General features: G+C 48.7%; 1 protein-coding gene across 2 annotated transcripts in view; it reads right to left on the reverse strand.

Moving 5' to 3' along the window:
- Nucleotides 1-1,604: 1,604 nt before the first annotated feature.
- LOC119383667 (elastin-like) overlaps nt 1,605-22,044 on the reverse strand; it is a 120,516-nt gene continuing 100,076 nt past the window's right edge. The window contains exons 6-8 of one of the 2 annotated variants that reach the window (XM_049412613.1): nt 20,479-20,556; nt 13,101-13,223; nt 1,605-1,830 (exon numbers count right to left, since the gene is read on the reverse strand). In XM_049412613.1, coding sequence (XP_049268570.1) covers nt 1,694-1,830; nt 13,101-13,223; nt 20,479-20,556 — 338 coding nt within the window. In that variant the 3' untranslated portion in view covers nt 1,605-1,693. The remainder of the gene's footprint in view (nt 1,831-13,100; nt 13,224-20,478; nt 20,557-22,044) is intronic. The other variant, XM_049412614.1, reaches the window with a different exon arrangement.

A 22,044-nucleotide genomic window follows, 5' to 3' on the forward strand; every position in this document is an offset into this window, starting at 1 on the left:
AGACCGGCGTTAGAACACCAACATATTGTTCTACCTGCGTACTTGTGCGAGCAACTACCCGTTTGTTCGGCTCGCCCAATAAACATCCTTACATACGTGTTCGTTGAGAGCTATTGTTGTCTGCGTATGTGCGGTAAGGTTGCCTTGGTATTACATATGAATTACATAGAATTACATATGAAAGAATAAAGCAGTTGTTAGTTAGCGCTTGTGTCGTGCGCTTGTTTTCTTCCTGGGTGTCGTGTGCGTTGGGGCTGTAATTTTAGCCTCTGGATTCTGGCCACGTGTGAGATATATACCGTGATTCTCGTTGAACCGTCTCGTTTCTTTCCTTCAGTGGCATAAGCCTACAAGAGCCAAAGCGTTCCCACGAGCTCGCGCCACCAGCAGTCACGGGACGCTTTTCTTTTCCCCTGACCGACTGGCCACGCACGGAGCGGCGCTACAGCCCCAAAGTGGAAAACTAGCGTGGTTCGTCAGCGATACGACGCAGACGCAGCGCCGGAAATGATGCAGCATGGACCGCGCGCAGCATAATCTTAATTTCGCCACGTGTAGCCACGGCCGGATTAGAAAGGCGCGCTAGCGTTCCGTTTTACAGCTTTCGCAATCGAGTTCCACGCAATGTTAGCGTTTCTCCGTGGTTAGACTCAATGCTCAATGCGAAGCATGGCTTCAGAACGGCGCAACAGGGAAGACGAAAAGAAAGACAAAAGATCACACGAACACAAGCGCCGACTCACAACTGAAGCCATGCGTCTGTACCAACTCGCCCAAGTGTCAGTGCTACTCAATGCGAAGGGTGCAGCGACCCTGCCGTAGTTAGTGTACCTCGATACAAACACACATCAAGGCACCCTAGCCGTGTAAGAGCGTTTCTTTTGCTGCTTGGGGTCTTGCGAGTTTTTTTTTTGCCTCCGCTGCGCTTCTACTTTTGCGTGGACCGCAGTCGCGAACGCTAAAGCTAGTGACGGCTGAAGTGCGACAGGAGGTTCGCAGCTACAACACTGTGATGCGGCGGGAGATGGAAACAAACGCATTGCGAATGCCGTAATTCAGAACGTTAGTAGAAGGGGCACTTTTTCTGTGGAACGCTCATGCGGACTCTTAGATTTTGCGTCTAGTTTTTGGGAACAAGTTCGCCCATAATTAACAAGTTTTAAAGCGCAGCTCTTAGGTGCGGCCGTTCCTGCGTTTAGTGCCATCGGCGTCGTCGCAATCGGCGTAGCAAACAAATATAAAAGAAAGCGAACGCGAAGCGCAGCTGTGGATGAAAGACGGGGATAGCGAGGACAGCGCGAGGAGGAGCGAACGACAGTGGCGACACAACAGGTTCCGCAGTGGCCACCCCCAGCGCCACAGTAGTGCGCGCCGTCATGCGGTCGCCGATGACGTCATCTCTAAAGTATGCGGGGAGTGCGTACACCGATATCATATATGAAAAAAAAAGCGCTGCATGTCTACGGCGGCTATTGTGGAACGCGCGGCCTCGCTGCCTTCAGTGGTCTCCCGGTTAGCGAGGCTGTCGCGCCCCAACTTATCGCAAAATCAAGATACCTAAACAGCTGCGCTCAGAATTCGCATTAGGCAGCACCGCAATCGTTGGTGAATTTTTTATTGCTCCATACGAATAGTAGTTGAAAACTCTCCACGCCAAACCCCACGAAGAAATGCATGTCGCGTGCCAATGACTTTAGACCTTCTTCTTTTGCACGTATATGCAGCACTTGAAAATTCCCTTTGCGCAGCTGGCGTAATGATAAGGAACTCCATGTCCTTTGCATCTCCAGCGGCATTCTCCGCCAACCTTGGAGCAGTGTTTGGTTTTCTCTGCAAAATAGAAGGTAGAACTTCAGCAGACGAATTTTAAAGTATTATGAGGTGTTTACAACACTACTAATAAAGCTTCAGACATGCCGCAAATAGTAAGGTAACGACTGCCCTGGCCTACATTATTCAGATGTTTTGAAATGTACACGAGAAATCACGCAAGTTTACCTGCAGTTCTCATCACTTTTTGGCGACAAAACACTTTTCATAATTTTGTTCTGATTTAACTGCCGTTCGCTCGACTGTAAGGGCGACTTCCGTTGCATCCCCTCGCGTACAACATATGTGTGCGAGCCTAATTTCAGATTCCTGTTGAGTAACAACACCCAACGCCTCTTCACTAAAAGTTTCCGGGATCAAGCACACACAATTTACGTTTGCGGGACATACATTTTGACTTAAAAATTACGCAAAAAACTCAAAAAACTCCTACAAGACTGTGCAAATGTTTTCTACAGCGGTAACGTATTCTGTTCACAAGCGCGTTGACGTAATGATCGATAAAAAAAATTGCAATGGTCGCGTTATCCAGGCGTGTGAAATTGGAGTGCCCTTAGCCAAAGCTGAAGCAGGGAATTGCTGATCTTGACGCATATAATGTATCACTCATTACGTGAATATAATTCAATGCATGTTGTCACGGGGTCGTGACGTCGACGAAGGTAGCAGTCGGGGTGTCCAAGATGAAACTTCTTTATTTGGCCGAACTTGTGTCCAGGAAACGAAAAGTCAAACTACAGCAATACACACTGAATTCAGTGGTGCGATCTTGTACGCGTTACAAAATAAACACGGAGGCGTGGCATGACAACCAGCTGCACGTGACCGCATGCGATTGGTCAATGCAGAGCCGTGACGTCTGTCGCGGTTCAAATGGGCCATTCGCGTGCGGCTGGATGTAACGCCACGCCTCCGTGTTTATTTGGAATGCGTACAAGATCGCACCACTGATAGCGGCGAGCAGAGCGTCGGTCATCGATAAAACTGCTCATGGCTGGGACGCGCCGTCTTTTATACGCGCAGTGTTATCACTGGTGGTCGCGCAAGCTCTGGAATAAGCTAGACTATCGGCTTCCTGCGCGCACCCTTAACAAATTGATCTACTACAATCGCCAAGCTTCTCGAAAAGTGCAGTGTGCTCAGCGTTTAGCGTTGGTAACCGTCCTTGCTTGTCAAACCCGAATACATCAAAATAAAGGAAGTAGCGGGCATGGCAATGCCCCCCTCTAAAGAAGCATCGTCCCGATGATTGTGACAAAACATGGAAGAAAAAAAAAGTGTATACACAAATAAATTGCAATAAAAAAGGAAAAACTGGAGTCCCCGGGTTCGTTAACGCGGAAAAACGGCTTAATACGACACTAAAGGCAAATATTAAGTCGAAGTTGACTGTTGCAATAGCGTTGCAGAAACCTCGTAGTACTTGTTTCGTGCCAAGGAAATGCTTATTTTGAAAGGAAATCACGTTTTAGTGGTCGCCACGGCGTTAGCGCAGTTCAAATCACCCGCCTGAACGGACCCTCTGAGGTAGCAGTTGCCGTACCCAACGTTGCCCGCCTTTACTGCCCGGCCGCCGAAGTTACGGTTTCTTGCACAACAGCGGCCGTCAACCTTGCCAAGACGCAGCCACGGGCCACTCCAAAACTGTATAGGTCACTGTAACGGAGCTTAGCATGGCCAGCAGCAGCAGAAGCAGAGTATCGATAGGGCGAAAATAGCGAGAGCCAAGCACACGCAGCAGTACGCGATACCGAAACTACCACTGAGGCGCGCAGCTCGGCGAAAACTGAAGTTTTGAACCACTCGCGCCGTTCCCCATGCTAGCGCCAAGAGGTTCGTTTTTCCATGAATCAAACAGCAACGAAAAAGCAGCATTTCATTACGTCTTGTGATGCACGGAAGGTTCTTTGTTTATTGCAAGTAGATTGATTAGTAGTGGTTAATTGTACTCGGGACACTTTGGCGTCATCGGGATCATTTCCAAAATGGGCCCACTCGTGGCGCACATCGTGTCCTTCATTTACCTTAATTTCTCGATTACTAGATCACTGCTGTTGATACTACTGACGTTTTAGACCTTCTCACACATGGACCTCTTACTCTGACGCAAATTGTTATCTGCCTTTAGTGTCCCTTTAAGGCGCATGACATGCACGATTTCAGGTCGTGCGCGGCGTCGCTGGGAGTTCGTAATGCCCTCCGGGATGACCTCGTAGTCAAGAACGCCGAGACGTCGAAGCGCCTTGTATGGCCCGAAGTATCGCCGAAGTAGTTTTTCACCGAGCCCACTTCTGGGTATCGGCGTCCAAACCCAAACACGGTCGCCGGGCTGGTATTCCACGAAGCGTCGCCAAATATTGTAAGGGCGGCTGTCTGTCATCGGCTGATTCTTGATGCGTTGGCGGGCGAGCTGTCGGGCTTCTTCGGCGCGCTGAAGGTAAACAGTGACGTCGAGGTGTTCTTCGTTGGGGATGTTCGTTAACATGGCGTCGAGCGTCATTGCCGGGTACCTTCCGTAGACCAACTTGTATAGCGTCATCTGCGTGGTTTCTTGTACGGCCGTGTCGCATGCGAAGGTCAGGTACGGCAGGATGCAATCCCACGTCTTGTGCTCGACGACGACGTACATGGCCAGCATGTCGGCGATGGTCTTGTTTAGACGCTCCGTGAGGCCATTGGTCGCTGGGTGGTAGGCTGTGGCCCGGCGGTGCCTTGTTTGGCTGTATCTCATTGTTGCCTGAGTTAGGTCAGCAGTAAACGCCGTACCTCTGTCGGTGATGATGACCTCTGGGGCGCCATGACGCAGGACGATGTTCTCAACGAAGAACTTCGCTACCTCGGCGGCACTGCCTCTGGGCAGGGCCCTTGTCTCGGCGGAGCTGGTGAGGTAGTCGGCAGCTACGACGATCCATTTGTTGTGACGTCGACGTGTGACGATCCACACGTCGACGCTGGAAACGGCCCCAGTAGGTGAATGCCTATTTTCTGGAACGGCTGGTGAGGTGGTTCGATCGGCTGAAGAAAGCCTGCAGGTCTTGTTGACGTTGTCTTGCGTCGATGGCAGTCTCGGCATGTCCTTACGTAGCGAGTGACGTCGGCGGCAAGGCGCGGCCAGTAGTACTTCTGTATTCTGGCCAGCGTGCGAGAAACACCGAGGTGTCCAGCCGTCGGGTCGTCATGTAGGGCCTGGAGGACTTCTGGTCGCAATGCTGAAGGCACCACGAGAAGGCAGTGGGTACGAAGGAGCAAGAAGTTCTTCTTCTGGACAACGCCGTTTCGCAAGAAGAACGACGCCAGTCCACGCCTGAATACCTTCGGAACAACGTCGGTCCTGCCCTCGAGGTATTCCACAAGGCCCCTAAGTTCCGGGTCGTCTCGCTGACGGTTAGCATAGTCGTCGGCACTTATGGTTCCCAAGAAGCAGTCATCGTCCTGGTCGTCCTGCGGCGGCGGGTCGACGGGGGTGCGAGACAAGCAGTCGGCGTCAGAGTGCGCTAGTCCGGACTTGTAAACGAAGGTAATGTCGAATTCTTGAAGTCGCGGACTCCACGGTGCGAGACGACCCGAATTATCCAAGTTAGCTAGCCAACACAATCGTGGTGGTCGCTCACCACTTTGAAAGGTCTGCTGTAAATATAGGGGCGATACATTGATGTAGCCCAGATGACGGCAAAGCACTCCTTTTCTGTTGTGGAATAGTTGGCTTACGCCTTAGATAGCGACCGGCTAGCATAACTGGTAACCCTTTCTAGGCCGTCAGTGCTCTGCACTAGTACGGCTCCGAGCCCTACGCTGCTTGCGTCGGTGTGGATTTCGGTGTCGGCGTATTCGTCGAAGTTCGCAAGTATCGACGGCGTCTGCAGGCGTCGTTTCATTTCTTGAAATGCTTCGACTTGTGACGTTTTCCACTTGAATTACACGTCGGGTTTTGTGAGGTGAGTTAGCGGCTCGGCGATCCGTGAAAATCCCTCGAAGAAACGCCTGTAATAGGCGCACAATCCGAGAAATCGGCGTACGCCCTTCATGTCGGTGGGTGGCGGGAAGTCAGCGATGGGATCTGTTTACTGTTGATTGGGTTGAACTACACTCTTGCTATTCACGTGGCCCAAGAACAAGAGCTCCTGGCACGCGAAGCGAAGCTTTTCTGGCTTTAGGGTGAGTCGATAGGTTTTTATTGCTTGAAATACAGCTTGATGACACCGCAGGTGCTCGTCGAATTTTTTGAAAAACACAACGACGTCATCCAAGTAGACGAGGCACGTCTGCCGCTTCAAGCCAGCCAGCACTGTATTCATAACACGTTGGAAAGTCGCAGGTGCCGAGGAAAGACCAAATGGCATTACGTTGAACTCGAACAGGCCGTCTAGTGTTATGAAGGCAGTCTTTTCTCGGTCTCTCTCATCGACCACGATTTGCCAGTAACCGGTCTTGAGTTCCATCGGCGAAAAGTACGTCGCGTTGTGGAGTACATCGAAGGCGTCATCATTCCTATGAAGAGGTTATACGTCCTTCTTCGTGATTTTGTTCAGGCGACGATAATCGGCGCAGAAACGTAGGGCTCCGTCCTTCTCCTTCACTAACACCACGGGTGACGGCCACGGACTCTTGGACGGCTCAATGATGTCGTCGCGCAGCATTTCGTCGACTTGTTTCTTTATATCATCGCGTGCACGCTTCGAAACTCTGCACGGGCTCTTACGGAATGATCTCGCACTTTCCTCTGTTATGATGCGATGTTTTGCCACGGGGGTCTGCCGAATGATTGAAGACGACGAAAAGCAGTCCTTGTATTGCAAGAGCAGGGCTTTGAGCTGTTCTTGTTTTTGCTTCAGAAGGCTGGGATTGACGTCGAAAGCTGGTTTCGGAGCTTTATTCATTGAAGTAGGCTTGGGAGAATCGGTGAGACAGAAAGCATTGCTGGCTTCTACGATTTCTTCGATGTAGGCGACCGTCGTGCCTTTGCTCACGTGCTTGTACTCGTTGCCGAAATTCGTGAGCTTAACTGCTGCTTTCCCTGCCCGCAGCTCGGCTAATCCTCTTGGGACGCAAATCTCGCGGTTAATCAAGTGGTGCTGGTCGCCTTCAACGAAGCCTTCCAGGTGTGCTGATTTCTGAGTGCCGACGGAAATGATGACGTTGGAGCAAGGCGTAATGGCGACCTGGTCTTCCAGCGCATTCAAGGCGTGCTTTTCTGGCGGAGTGTGCGGCGGTAGTGCCTTTTGCGTGGACAGTGTTATCGACTTGGACCTTAGGTCGATGACTGCACCATGAAGGCCTAAGAAGTCCATACGAAGGATGACGTCTCTCGAGCAACGCTGCAGGACCACTAAGTTCGCGGGGTAAATGCAGTTGCGAATTGTGAGTCTCGCTGTGCAGATTCCCCTCGGCGTAACTAGATGACCTCCAGCTGTCCTTCCCAGGCTGTCTTACTTTCTTCAGCTTCGTGGCGAACAGTCCACCGATGACAGGATAGTCGGCTCCGGTGTCGATGAGAGCTGTGACGCTGTGGCCGTCGATAAGAACGTCGAGGTGTCTAGTTCGTCGTCTTTCGTGGCAGTTAGGTCGTGGCGTCGGGTCACAGCTACGTCGGTTTGTTCCGCTTCTTCCACGTTGCGTCGTCAGGTCTACTTTGGTCCGCGAGTGTTCATCGTCAGGTCTTTGTCTGGTTCGCGTCGTGTCCTAAAGGTTTCGTCGTGGCGTCGTCGTCGGCGGCGGAAGATATTCGGTATTTCATCGTACAGCAACCGCACCTCCATCGGTTGCTGCCCTTAGTTTTCCGGATACGGGCTAGGTGACCGGCCCCAGGTTGGGCCAGTGTATCGTCGGCGTCGGGGAGAGGCGTAGCGGCCTGGCGACGGCGATCGGGAAGGTCCTTGGGGGGTCCACTGCCCTCGTGCCACATAGTCGGCGATGTCATTTGGCCGTTCACCTTGTTCTGGACGTGGGGCGTTGATGGCGAAACAACGCAGTCCCATCTGTCGGTACTGGCAGCGGCGGTAGGTGTGACCAGCGTCTCGGCAAAGGTAGCAGAGTGGTCGGTGGTCGGGGGCACGCCAGACGTCGGTCTTCCTCGGGGTGTAGCTCTGGCCGGCAGGCGGACGGTAGGGCGTCTGTGGCGGCGGGGGCGCCCAGCAACGGTACTGCGGCGGTGTGGCGTGTTGGCTTGGAGGAGGAGCATAAAAGCGGGCTGCAGCAGCATAGCTCATAGCTTGCAGCTGCGGCTCTGCTAGCTGAGGCGCCGCCAGTGAGTGCTGGATCTCCTGGCGCACGGCGTCGGCGATGGAATCTACTTGAGGTTGCGATGAAGGTAGAATTTTTCGCAGCTCTTTTTGCACGATTGATCGGTTCGTCTCACACAGGTCGGCGGATCCTAGTGCTTGAACGTCGGCGTAGCTTGTAGCCGAGAAGCTGCGGTTGTATTGCCGCGTTCGCATCTCAAGCGTTTTCCCGATTGTCGAAGCCTCCAAAGCAAATTCAGTGACCGTCTTCGGCGGGTTGCTTATCAATCCAGCGAAGAATTCTTGTTTTACACCCCGCATGAGGAACCTCCCTTTCTTCTCTTCGGGCATACTTGGGCCAGCGTGTCGAAACAGGCGATTAATCTCTTCCGTGTAGATGACATTCTTTTCATCGGGCAGCTGCACACGGGTCTCCAGCATAGCCGCGGCCCGTTCCTTGCGGACCACGCTCGTAAACGTGCTTAGGAACGTCGTCCGAAAGAGATCCCATATTTGTAGGGCGCATTCTCGGTTCTCGAACCACGTCCTCGAGGTGCCTTCTAGGTAGAAGTACACGTGGCGCAGCTTGTCCTCGCAGTTCCAGTTATTAAATGTTCAGACCCTTTCGAAGGTCTCGAGTCAAGTCTCGGGGTCTTCACATGGCGAACCACGGAATGTCGGCGGCTCCCTAGGTGGCTGCATCACGATCGATGTAGGGGATACTGCGGCAGTCGTCGTTCCTGTTGTGCTCGTTGCCTTGGCTTTTGGCTTATCCGGTAGGAGTCCGTTTATGGTGGGAGACCTTGCTGTCTGCGGCTGGCTAGCTGGTCAGCGGTGGCGCCGATGTCCACTTGACGTTGTGGGCTTGGCTCACGGCTGGAGGGGGGTGTTCGGTACATTGACCGGGAAGCACCTCCACCAGATGTCAAGGGATCGTGCAGTCGACGAAGGTAGCAGTCCGCGTGTCCAAAATGAAACTTTTTTATTTGGCCGAACTTGTGGACGGGAAACGAAAAGTCAAACTACAACAACACACTCTATATTCTGATAGCGGCGAACAAAGTGTCGGTCTTCGATAAAACTGCTATATATATAGCGATAAATATACTCCGTGTGTAGTGTTAGGCCGCTGAAGACTCTAACTTGTACCACTGTTAGAGAAATGGCAGCAAGACCATTTCCATATCCAGAAATCACTATGGGTGATTCCACGCTTAAACGTCCCAGACATTGGATTCTACCCAGGGCTATTATTGGGTACACTTAAAAAGGAGCCAAAAATCAAGTAGCTGTTCCATTTAATGTTATTGCCAAATTTATAGACAAATAGAACAGAAGCTGTCTTTTCAATGCAGTGATTATAAAGTATCAAGTATCAAGTGTAAATCGGAAAGATGCGGCATTGCGCAAAGTGGCGAAGGCAGCTGTCGGCGTGTTGAAGACGAAACTCTTCAACTTGGGGAAATTGTGCCCCGAAAATTAAAGGGTCAAAATGAGAGGCTCGCTTGCGAGTTTAAAACTCATGGCGTGTGTTACCCGCATTGGAACAGTTTTGGAGTATGGCCCCGTTGTGTGGGACCTGGCCGAAGTAACCTTTTTTGACGCTGTATAGCAAATACAAACGGAAGCTTCCAGGTTCGTCTTGGGGTAGTATTCAAGGAGAGAAAGCTGCGTTGTAATGAATTGGCTGAGCTTGAATGGGAATCCCTTTCTACCCTTCGTAATGAACTCAGATTAAAATCTGCTATATTGAATCTACTAGAATGAAGCTGAAAGTAACAAATAACTTACCTAAAGAAACCCCATTACTTCTGAAAGCGCATTGATCTTGACTGCAAGATCTTTGAGTAACTACCTAGACAAACATGTATGGTAATTCAGTTTTGTCCCAGTAATTACCCGCTGGAGCAGGCCATAATAAAATCAAGTGTATAGTGTGAACGAAGATACATCTCCTGGCGCGGTCCCGTCAGTGCGCTTCAGTGCGCCCTCACTCCTTTGGGATAGCGGAAAGATGCGGCACTGCGGAAAAGTGACGAAGGCAGCTGTCGGCGTGTTCAAGACGAAACTCTAACTTGGGGAAATTGTGCCCCGGAAATGAAAGGTTCAACGTACAAGCTATTCACGATGTACACTGATAGCGGCGAGAATAGCGTCGACCGTCGAGTGGTCTGCCAAGCGGTAAAGCGCGTCGGTATTTATACATGTGCCATAGAAGATTTCAGCGTTATCGCTGGAGGCCGCGTAAGTTCAAGAATGAGGTGCAGTGTTCCTGTCCTTGTGGCCGTACTTTTATCGCGAGGTTCTATAATAATCTGGAAGGTTGTGTGGCCGCCGCGTCTTCCTGCTGCCGCGAGGAAGTGACTGGCGCAGTGATGTTGACGCACGGGACCGCGGCAAGGCACGCGGCGGACCATCAGCATAAAAAAATGTTCGCTTAAAACAAACGTCACCCCGCTAACGCTTCTACAAATAAATCTCCCTTTCTATGCGCTTCCAAATGAGTACAAACATGCATTTTTACTTGAACGGCATAGTCAATCTGCGGGTAACCGACCATGAGGCATTTAAGACATTTTTTCAATCTTCGCGCACCTCGTACTTTGAAAGTGCTCGGTTATCAATTTCAATACGCTTTGACACGCTTATTGTCAAAAATTTAGCTTTGTGATAATGTTGTATTGTGTTTTTAACCTTTCATGAATTAAAAAAAGATCAAAATGCGCTATGAAATGTGATATCGCTGCACCACAAAACACATCATGAGCCAAAATAGCTTACACCTACGAGAGATATGAAGAAAGCGCTATTACATTTCCAGCAACAAGCCGATAATCAAGGCACTTTTTGTAGTAGTATATTTTGAGTGCTTTCTGGCAACCCAGGTTTCGCCCGCTACGGCAGCATTCATATCGCTCTAAGGGACAGAAAAATATTGTCTTGAGAAATTACTTCAGGGGGCCAAATAATGCATAGCATGACTGTACATAATATTTTAGAACAGAATCAGAGAGGGTCGTGCGCAAATATCTGGGGTGTTTGTGGTGTAATTACCCTACCCCGCATTGATTGCTGAAATGTGACCAGTGACGAGTTCTCATTAAGGCGAAAGCCTTAGATGTTTCCTCAAACGTGAAAATTCGATGTCGTTGTCGGCGTGAACAAGTCATGTATAAAGCGTGATCACGCGATGGCGTCACCAAATGACGTCGTCATGACGCTACAGATCGTCAGAATATGTGACGTCCGCATGCCATCAATATGACGTCTCATAAAATTACATGCAGGATGACTTCATCTCCTGACATCATCGCTTGCTCAAAGGTGAGCCGATCACGAAGGCCGTGCAAAACGGGGTAAGGTGTGAAAGCTTCTGACGCCCCCAATCCTCGAGTAGTGCAACACCACGTTACGTGCAGAATACTTTCGAAGGGGGGCGGGGGAGGTTCAATACATCGACTGAGAAGTAAAAAAAAAAGATAGCCAGCGCCTTCGAGTCGGCTTAGGCATATCCATAAGAAACCTTGCGAGTTTTCTTATTTATTTTTGTGGGTTCTATGATCAGCTAAATTTGTCCGGCATTGGTGTTAGTTTTGCAGTGGTAGTTGCAAAAAGTAAATATAGCTGCACTCTGCGCATCAACTTTTCAAATGACGTGACGTGTAGCCCGATAAATGTGTTTCTCTTCTGCTTTTCAGTGTCATATCTACATAGCTTGCGAACAGTTTTATGAAAACGTGTCGTGTGCATTGGCATATAGAAATATTTTATTTTCGCGTGCTTCGTTTTAGTTACATTGTGCCTCGCGTAGCATTATGATGGCCAAAAGATATATGAAATAAATAAGCGAAAATTTGTAGATGGCATGCAGTGGTTTCTTTTTCATATCGGGCACTTCTGCTTTCACTCGCGAACAGTGGTTGAGTAATCTTACGTAGACAAGTTCCACCACTTGATGATATAGCAGTCTGCCAGGTGGTGCGAGCATATTCTATTTGCGGATATACTGCTGCACTTTACGTGAGACATCTTTCCATAATAGTTCCACTGCGCAGTCGTAAAATATTCTGAGATAGAGTGAAGGGAAGGATGAAAGAGATAGAAGAAAACGTGGGCCACCTTTGCACAAAAAAACTCAAACTTAACGACGCGTCTTATGCTTGGGATGATCCGAATAATAAGAATGCAACACTTCCGCCTGGCATTGGTGTGCCCATGAATGATCAACAGGTAATGCAGCGCAGCAAGAAATATTAATGCTAAACTTTCACATCCAAAGAATGAAGAACAATATCTAGAAGTTCACATATAACCTTCTAAGCAGAATCCGTGTACTTGACTTCTTGGTTTACAGGGTTTGAATTCAGGATGCCGGTTCACTACATTTGCTTAGTATCCTCTTTTGTTTCGTCGATCTTCACATTAGGACAAACGTTATCGATAATAGCTCGATCGTCATGCAAATAACGAGAATTTTTATTGTGAAAATTCATACCTTATTTAGGAAATAGTACCTTCTCTAAGGCTAACACGAAGCTCTCGTCCTTGTGCTGTTTTCCTTACTGCCAGATCTCCTATTGTGCGCGTGTTTTTTTTTTTTCCTGTTGGTTCAGTGCCTACTCCGTAAACTGCTACAGGGATTTCCACTATACAAGTCCGATTATCAATTACTAAAGCTTCCTCCAGTCATTACCTTACTGCGCATAAAGAACAAATTTATTTTAACCACAGGGAACGAAAACTCTCTGCCTCTGATAATCGGAAGGTTGATTTGTTCCCTTGGCGGAGGAAGTCACCTCCGGCTCCTCCCCTTTCTTAAAAGGGAACTAAAGATTTTTCACGGACTCCCCGGAGTGACCATAAATCATCTGGTGTACGTTCATGTGCCTAGATGTGCGTTCAAAATGAACGCCAGTCGCTGTTGCCTGACAGCAGAAATACAGCCTTTCAGCACGAAAAAAATGTTTCAAAGCCTTTCTTTAGTGGTTTCACTGTGGATTACAATAAATGTGTTAGAGCGAGAAATTTGTGAATAAAGTATGTGCATCTTACTGATGTTGCAGCAGACAGTATTGTAGTCGCAGCCCGTTAGCGGCAGCCTCAGCTTCCGGGGGCAAGATTCCAAGGGCAGGCAGGTTTGGCCATAATACTTACAGGCCTGATTTGCCCATAACGCTGAGAAAAATAGTTCGTTAACCACAGCGCATCCATACCAAACCCTGTCAGCATTCCGATTAATAACAACATACAACGAATCAAGTCAGCAGCATTCATCACGAGAATGGAAGGGAAATAACATCACTAATATTTTCGGTAAATTATTGAATATGTTGGACAGTCGGGCTGATGCCTGAATGTAAGGCATAGAGAGCACCACAGCTCCCTCAAAGGAACGGCCTATTCACACGTTGCGATGCATTGCCGTGATTGCGGATGTGAACCTGGTTTATCTGACACTTCATGTAATTTTCAGACACGAGAATAAATTAACAAGGGAGATAGTCGAAGCCTATCTGAATAAAGATAAAGGCGACGCGTGCGTCAGCCAGCCTTCACCGAGTCTGTTGGAATGCGAATATAATCTACTGCAGAAATCTGGCATCAAACCAAAGTGATTTTGTGGTGTTTTTCTTGGGCTTTTGTGAGGAGCCTGCGCAAGTGTGCACGCAGGTGCGCTATCTAATAGGGTTTACCTTTTTCCACTCTCTCTTGTAATAAATTTCAGTTTGAATTTAGCGCTCGTCGTGTCCACTCTTTTTCTTCTGTCCTTGTTTTTTAGCGCTTTGAAGCTGTGCCAAGGTGAACTCTTAGCTCGCCCGTGTTTTCAAGCAACGCTGTTTTTCATCGAGATGAATGAAAGCACTTCAGGCGGCAGTAAATCTACAGTTCGTTATAAAAAAAGAAAGCTAGCTATATCTTCCTCTTCTCTCGGTAAATTACTTCAACGATGGGCCCCGTTACGTAAACGGACATAGCCATCGGCTGTACGAGCATTCTCGTGCTGCATAGTCACCGCAGTCGCTAATGGGTGCGGACGCGCGCCGGCGCCACGCTCAGTAGTTCGCTAGAATAATGCCTGTTCCATTTATAAAGCAGAGGAGGCAGTGCTAGAATTACGCAGTTGCGACACCAGCGCGCTCGTAATCACACTCAAGCCTGACGTGCGCGTCGCAGCGTGTCAGCGCGTAGCTTTTTGACGCGTCGCCGCACCCTCTCCCTATGAGGAGAGGGCCCGGCACCGCGTCAAAAGGTCACGCGCTGACACGCTGCAACGCATACGGGTGGTCAGGCCTTAAAAGTCAGGAGACGCGTTAAAACAGGCTGCGTTGACAGGCTGCGTTGGTTTCTTGTAATACTTCTAGCTATGCCGATAGGTTTGCTTTGTTTCCCTTTTCTGTGAGCTTGTGTGCCTTACGGTTCCATTCGTGCTTGTAAATTTACAAGTGTATAGTTTCCCACCTGCACGGTCCTTTGTGACCGCAGTATACGGTAAATAAATAAATAAATAAAAATAAAAAAAAAACCTGAAAACGCCTCTTGCCCCTACGTCATCTCCCCCCCTCCTGCCCTGCACGTGTAGCTTTCAGTGCGCTTGCCGGGGCGAAAGGAGGAAGAAAGCGCTGATAGCGCGCGATTAATCGCTGTTATTTCGCTCATACTTGACAAAGTGGAAAAAAAAATGTGCAGCAATAATTTTGTGAGGCAGTAAACTTCGATAGTGAGATAATTCGACAATACACAATAACTGTGTCAGGTTCTCTTTATAAAGTTAGAACATCGCTGCCGACCGCGCAGTGTGGAGCGCTCGCCAGAAGCATCATCTGGCGAGTGTGACTCATGACGTCACCAAGCAATCGCCCATAAATAGTTTAGGACAAAGTTATAAGTGATTATGCTTGAGATTTGTTTGTTTGCTCTACTTTTTGCATTACCGCGGACTGAAAGTAAAAGAAAAAATCTATGCAACCACAAAACATGGTAGGGCCGTGGCTGCTTTCAAACCTGCGGCTTCCAAGCGCATGGAAATGCGCCCGTGATGTTTGTTTCTATGCCAAAGCTTCTCTTCTCTCTTTTGTATCGTCATGAACAACCTCATTTCTTACGCGTTCCGACTCCTAAGCGTTATTCAAGAGGTCTGTTTATCATCTTCAGGTATCGTTTTCGCGTCAATCTTTTCCTTACTGTTTGAAGCAACATTGCATGTTTCTATAAGGATGGTGTGATCGGTGGACTGCATAAAACATGGGAGGATCCGGTCCCAACTTGCGCTACGGAGGCGCTGAGAGCTGTTGTAGCAGTCGTTCTTTTTCTTGAGATTTTTTTCATTTTTCGGCGATCAATAACACCGGACTGCGTGCCGCTATCGACGTTATTCTTTCTTTATCTGGTGATTCGTGAGGCGCCGCAAACAGCAAAAAAAAATTAGGGGTTTAGAAAGTGCATGTTGACTTCTTTAAAAAGTTCACCATGGGCTCCGAAGCCGTTCCTGCACCTTAGGCTGGGGATGTGATCGGTATTTTGCGGGTATCAGCAAGAAGCGCGCGTGGCAATATATATCGTCGGCTTATAAACGGTGTTTTGCAGATTCTCCTAGTATTTGTGTAGTGATGATGTTCACATGTGGTCACCAAGGTTGAACGCTGGGCTTGCATATTCGGTGTGATTCTCAGCCCGTAGATGATGCTGTATGGGTACGTTTAATGAATTCCAGGAAATAATCTCACCGAAATTAAAATAGAAATGTTTTTCTGGGCGCCGTGCTCGCGCAGCGCAAACCTGGATTCCAAGAGTACGTCGTCGCATACGCAAGCAGCCCTCACTAAAGCAGAGACCAATTATTCTGTTACAGAGAAAGAATGTTTGGCCATAATTTGGGCTCTTGGTAAATTTCGACCTTATCTGTATGGCCGCCCCTTCGACGTAGTCACAGATCATCATGCGCTTTGTTGCTTGTCCACGTTGAAGGACCCCTCCGGCCGATTAGCTCGCTGGGCTTTGCGGTTGCAGGATTTCGACATGCGCGTTGTCTACAGGTCGGGCCGCCGCCACACCGATGCCGACGCCCTATCACGCTCGCCTGTATCAACCGACAGCACTGCCTGCCTATCTGCCGTGGACGAAGTACTTTCGTTCCGTGCTGACTGCGACATGGCGTCGGAGCAACGCAAGGATGCCTGGATCAGCGCTCTGCTCCGATTCCTTTCCAACCCGTCGACTTTTCCTTCAGCTCCTAGAGCCTTCCGACGTCAAGCTACTCACTTTGAGATCCGTGATGGCCTCCTCTATCGCAGGAACTACATGTCCGACGGCCACAAGTGGTTGCTGGTCATACCTCGACATCTTAGGGCTAAAATATGTTCAGTCTTTCACGCTGACCCACAGTGTGCACATGCGGGCGTCTTCAAAACATACACCCGACTTTCCTCGAGGTTCTATTGGCGAGGCATGTACACCTCTGTGCGCAACTACATTCGGTCATGCCCACAGTGCCAACGACGCAAAGCTCCTACTCCGCACGTCCTGGTACGCTCCAGCCAATACCGTGCCCGGCCAGGCCCTTCGACCGCATTGGTGTTGACTTGTACGGACCTCTTCCCTTCACGGCTTCCGGAAACCGCTGGGTAGTCGTCGCCGTCGACCACTTGACGCGATACGCAGAAACAGCCGCTCTGCCTGCTGCCACAGCCCGCGACGTAGCATCTTTCCTCCTGCGGAACTTCATTCTCCGTCACGGCTCACCCCGCGAACTCCTAAGCGATAGAGGACGTGTATCCCTTTCCGAGGTTGTAAACGCACTCCTTGCCGAATGCCATATCGTTCATCGCACTACTACCGCCTACCATCCTCAAACCAACGGCTTGACAGAAAGATTCAACCGCACCCTAGGAGACATGATCTCTAAATACGTCGCCTCTGATCACTCTGACTCGGACCTAATTTTGCCCTTCGTGACGTACGCTTACAACACGGCTCCACAGGCAACTACAGGCTTTTCACCATTTTTCCTCTTATATGGCCGCAAACCTTCGACCACCCTCGACACCATTCTGCCATACCGACCCGATTCATCCGAATCTACGCCCATCTCTCAAGTTGCCCGCCGCGCCGAGGAGTGCCGTCAGCTCGCCCGGTCGTTTACAACCGTAGACCAATGGAAACAAAAATCTCGTCGTGCCGATGACCACCCGTACCCTGATCCTCACTTTCTTCCAGGATCCCTTGTGTGGCTCTGGGTTCCAGCTGTCCCTACTGGCCTCTCCTCCAAGCTTGCTTCGAAATATCAGGGACCCTACCGTGTCGTTGCGCAGACGTCACCTGTAAATTACGTCGTTGAACCGGTTACACCGGCTACAGACCAACGCTTTCGTGTCCGTGAAACCGTCCACGTACAGCGCCTGAAGCCCTACTACGATCCGCTTATACTGTGTTCACCGTGAGTCGCCAGGATGGCTCCTTTTCCTACGGGGGACGATTGTAGCGCAGAGGAATGCCCAGCGCTGCAGCCACATCGCCAGCTCTGCTCGAGGCACGAGCTGGAGCTGCCCAGCCTGTGTCTGCTGAAACGCTGCCTGCGCCTGTACAGCTGTTGCTGTCCCTGCTCGGACGCTCCCGGCCCAGTGTTTTTCTTATACTCACTACAACCTTTCAGTCCTGGCGTCGTCAATTGACGACATCACACAAAGTTCCCTTAGCACCTCGGGAACAAACGAAAAGTGCTAATTCTTGGGGGAGTATTTCTTCAATCATCCCCACTGCAATCGACACCGCCATTGTGGCATTCTGGCTGGATTGGAGCCACAAAGAAGAAGCTCGACTGAAGTCATGGGTGACGCCGGGGTGGGTAAGCTGAGGCGGGTAAGCGCTGTTTTCAGGTCGAAATCCCGAAGTTGTTTCGACGACTTCCACACTGCCAATTATGGCGCTGGTTCGGATTTTGTGTACTTTGGTGAATAGCATGAATAAAAAAGCTATTTTTCTCATTTCACGATCACTGAGCCTTGATGACCTAATTTCAAGCCATGTCTGTAAATCCATAAATAATTAAACCACTGGCTCAATTTTTTATTTGGGGTTTTGTGAGGTCCTAACAATTAGAAAAAAAAACACGTTCAAAAACATTATCCGAGGGAAATAAAAATTCGAGGGCTGAAAGGGTTAAAAGAATTGCATGTTGAAATCCAGGGCTGTGGTGCTCTCTGAAAATATGTTCTGTAGGGGTTATTCAGGCATCTAAAGAAGGTCCCCTGTATCCGTTTATCATGAACAATAAGTAACGCTGTGGAAGAACCAAGGATTTGTTTTTTCTAAGCTGTAGCGACAGGAAATACTCATAAAGTAAAGAAGTCTAGCCACTCTAATCTTTTCATCAGTTACAATGACATATGAGGGGTGCCTTTTCTATTTGAGTAATTTGCCTATGATAACCTCTCTGTGATCGGACTAAATGAAATATGCGCTATACAATATCTCAAGCAGAAATGGGGTAGCTCATAGCGTGTTGCGACCCGATAATTAGTGCTCGAAGTTACCATAGGCATTCCATCAGGTCATTAGACTTGAAAACCGAGCTACTAGTCGGTAAGCATTCATTTTTTTCCGGTTGGTGCAGGTGCCACTAAAGCATGGGCATATTGGAGAAATACACAGGACATGCGCAAGTAGAGCATAGTAGAAACTTCAAGTTATGGCTCGCATTCACGCCTGGTGTTGACCGGTTACACTTCGTATCATTACGTTGCATTTATTTGAAAATAAACTTCATTGTTATTGTCATCACTTGACGCTGTTGACAGCAACGATAGCGATGCTGGTGACAACGACATGACTTCACACGAAATCTCAACTGAACCACAAGCCACTTCTTTTTATGGCCATGTGATCAACTGGGGCACGGTTTGAAGGTGACCGCAACGCCATTCTGCTGGCGCTATAAATTTGGCGGCTGGCCACCCGTTTTGAATTGAGCTCGATGCTGGTGATATTAACTAGGAAAACAGATAGTTACAGATAGTTGAGTCGCGAATCGCTACTAAATAGTGGATAAAAACTACTGACATCTGTAATTAGATGTGAGTGTTTCTTTAGGCAGTATTGTGTTCAGCGCTCTTTTCCTATCCGCAAAGCGTGTAAGATAAATGCAAACTACGGTGGTTAACCGAAAGCAAAATTTGAAAATGCAACGTAATATGACATGTTGGCTTTAGAAAATTACCATGTAAATCGATGTATTTTTACTAGTACACATTTTAGTACCTTGTTGTACGCTGAGACTTCAGCAACTGCCAGCGCATCGGACATTGCTGCATCAATGTGTTAAGTCGTGCTTGTTACAACTGTTACGTCTAATGCATTACTTTGGCTTTAGCGCTGATATCCTTCCGCGTGTGATCAAGTGGTATAATTTTAAATCAGCTCTTCTGTATATATGGAATACATTCAACATAAAACTTTCATTTACCAGTTAGCGCGTGTCATCGTTTTTTGATGATCCCCCTGTCTTACTCCTCTCAGCACAAACAGTACAAAGAGTGTACTCATCGAAATAGGTATGCTATAAAAATTGTATGCTGGTAAAATTGAATTTCTGAAATTGTGCACCATAACAGAAATAAGTTTCGGCAAACGCCCTAAGGTGTAGTCTTGACACGTTTCGTGGTAAATTTAATTGTTAGTAAACCGCTGACTGGCCGAGCGTGCGAAGCTCTTCCTGTTGGGTAATATAAGGGCCACCTTACAAGCTATCTGGCACCTCAGAACGCTAGCGTGAAGGCGGTGACTGGCGTAAGCAGATATCGCGCGTCGGTGAAGAAGATGCACCAGCTCTGCCTCTACACAGCCCATTACAGTGTAGCTTCAGCTCATCTGTCGGCATTTCTATACGCGCGGACATTCTGTGCAGCGGTGTGCACCGTCACTATGCTGTTCGGCTATATTTTGAACATCTGCTCGCACCCACGTAGTAAAACTTGAGGTGTTCTTACTGCATTTGGGCGTAATAGTACCCTCACAATGACACTGACTCTGAGCGTTATTCTTCGGCGGTAGTGTTTCCTTGATGGCTCTTGCAGCAAACAACGACCGTTCTCTTGAAATACAGCATTGTTGAGGGTGTTTTCGGTTCCAGTTGAGGGTGTTTTCTGCTTGCCTCGCTACACATAAGGGAACTTAGCGGTTCTGTGAAACGATTAGGTTCATTCACTCAAGTGAAATGCAAGCGAAGAACTACAGCGGCTACATAGAGAGATGCACTATACAATTTTCGCATTGCAAAATTTTGAGAAAAAAAGAACAATATGTTATCGCGGTAATTAAATGGCCTTCTTTCATTTTATTGCACCGAAGGAAACTACCTAAATATTGCGGATATCGCCACTTTGTATTGAAAATGCAAGTTAGGCTCTTGAAGTGTATTTCGCCAAGTAAGACTTACCAGGCTGGCCCACTCCTACCGCAGGACCTGGTGAAACAACTGCAGGAACAATGCCTCCAACTGGAACCACTAGCGTACCTAGGAATGTGGGATTTCCTCAGCTTATGGTGCTTCATGTCGATATCATGCCGTACATGGCTTGTGCTTATTCGTGTCATACGTCTGTATGAACAAGTCCTCAAAACCTTAAGCGAGGGTTACCGCATTACCTGCCCCTCTACGCAAACAAACAATATAACTTCACAAACATTGCACATCTTGAGTTTTGTTATGAACGATGCAAATATTGATACATTTTTCTAGCCTGCAGCTTATTTCTCAGTCAAACCATTTTAAAGATATGGCGCGCTCATACAATTATCAAAACGTTTCACGCCCGAGTTAAAAAAACCGTCGCCCAAAGCTTGGCACAGCGAAGCATGGAACCATCGCCGCTCATGCGCCCCGTCGACCAACACGTCTAGCTTCGAGATGCGCGGCTTCCTCCTCGGTAGTACGCAGCCAGGCTATGCGCTATTCGCAATGCCCATGAACTATAGGTGGCGCGCCGTGCTTTTCATGATGGCGCCAGGAGGAGGGTCAACCCGTTTGTTAGCATAGGAACAGATAGTACGTGCAGACGTACGGCCCGCGCCACTTTCACCGGATGAAGTCATGAGCTGTGCTGAATTGGATATGAGACTAAACTACTTTCCCAAACCATGGAAAGTGCTAAGTACTCGCCACCCAATTATTTGCTGTGGTGTGAAATGTTATATTTCAGCTCCGTTACCGTGCATAACGATGCTTTGCGAAATCCTGTGCGTGCTACATAAAACTGCATGAACTAAAATTGACGTATGAGCAGAACGGCACTCCGAGGTAGTACGTACCGAGCCAACGTTTATAGATACGTTGTACCGAGCCTGCCTTACGGATTTGCCGCAATAGTAGGCCGCCAGCAAGGAGCGCCATCGCTGCTGCACAGGACCGCACGTTTAACGTGGTGATGGTTTGCAAAACATAATACGCCGTCGTCATTACTTGTGCAGTCGGGAACGCGGAGTTACGTCTTCAACGGAACAGAAGCATTTAACTTCCCATTCATAGCGCTTGTGCCACAGCCATGCGAAACTCTAGCCGTGTGCAATTCACTTCACTCGCATGTTGCAGGCTCGATCAGCACGATCGAAACACGAATATCGAAAAGAATGCACACGTATCCTTTCCGGGGGGGGGCAACGTCGAAGAAGTTAGCCGAGAGGCGGGGATTGTAGCCGTGACTGCACGTTCCAACGCTCTAACCATTTCGCTTCTCTGGTCGAGCTCGAGCGTGTTGGCGGCATGCGGCGCTCCATAATATCCACATAATTGATACATGCAATGCACAAGAGGAACTATGCTTTATTTTTGATCTCGCTCAAGGACACATTAAAGATACTATTAAAAGGATACATTAATACAATCAAAGTGACTTACGAGCGTGAAAAGAACATTAAGCACGAGGGGACGTGAAGTCGCAACTCGCTCCTCGTGTTATCAGCCGATCGTTCACCGTCCGCTGCCACTCTCTGCTTCACAGTCTTT

Source organism: Rhipicephalus sanguineus, chromosome 2 (assembly GCF_013339695.2).
Source record: "Rhipicephalus sanguineus isolate Rsan-2018 chromosome 2, BIME_Rsan_1.4, whole genome shotgun sequence".
NCBI lineage: Eukaryota > Metazoa > Arthropoda > Arachnida > Ixodida > Ixodidae > Rhipicephalus > Rhipicephalus sanguineus.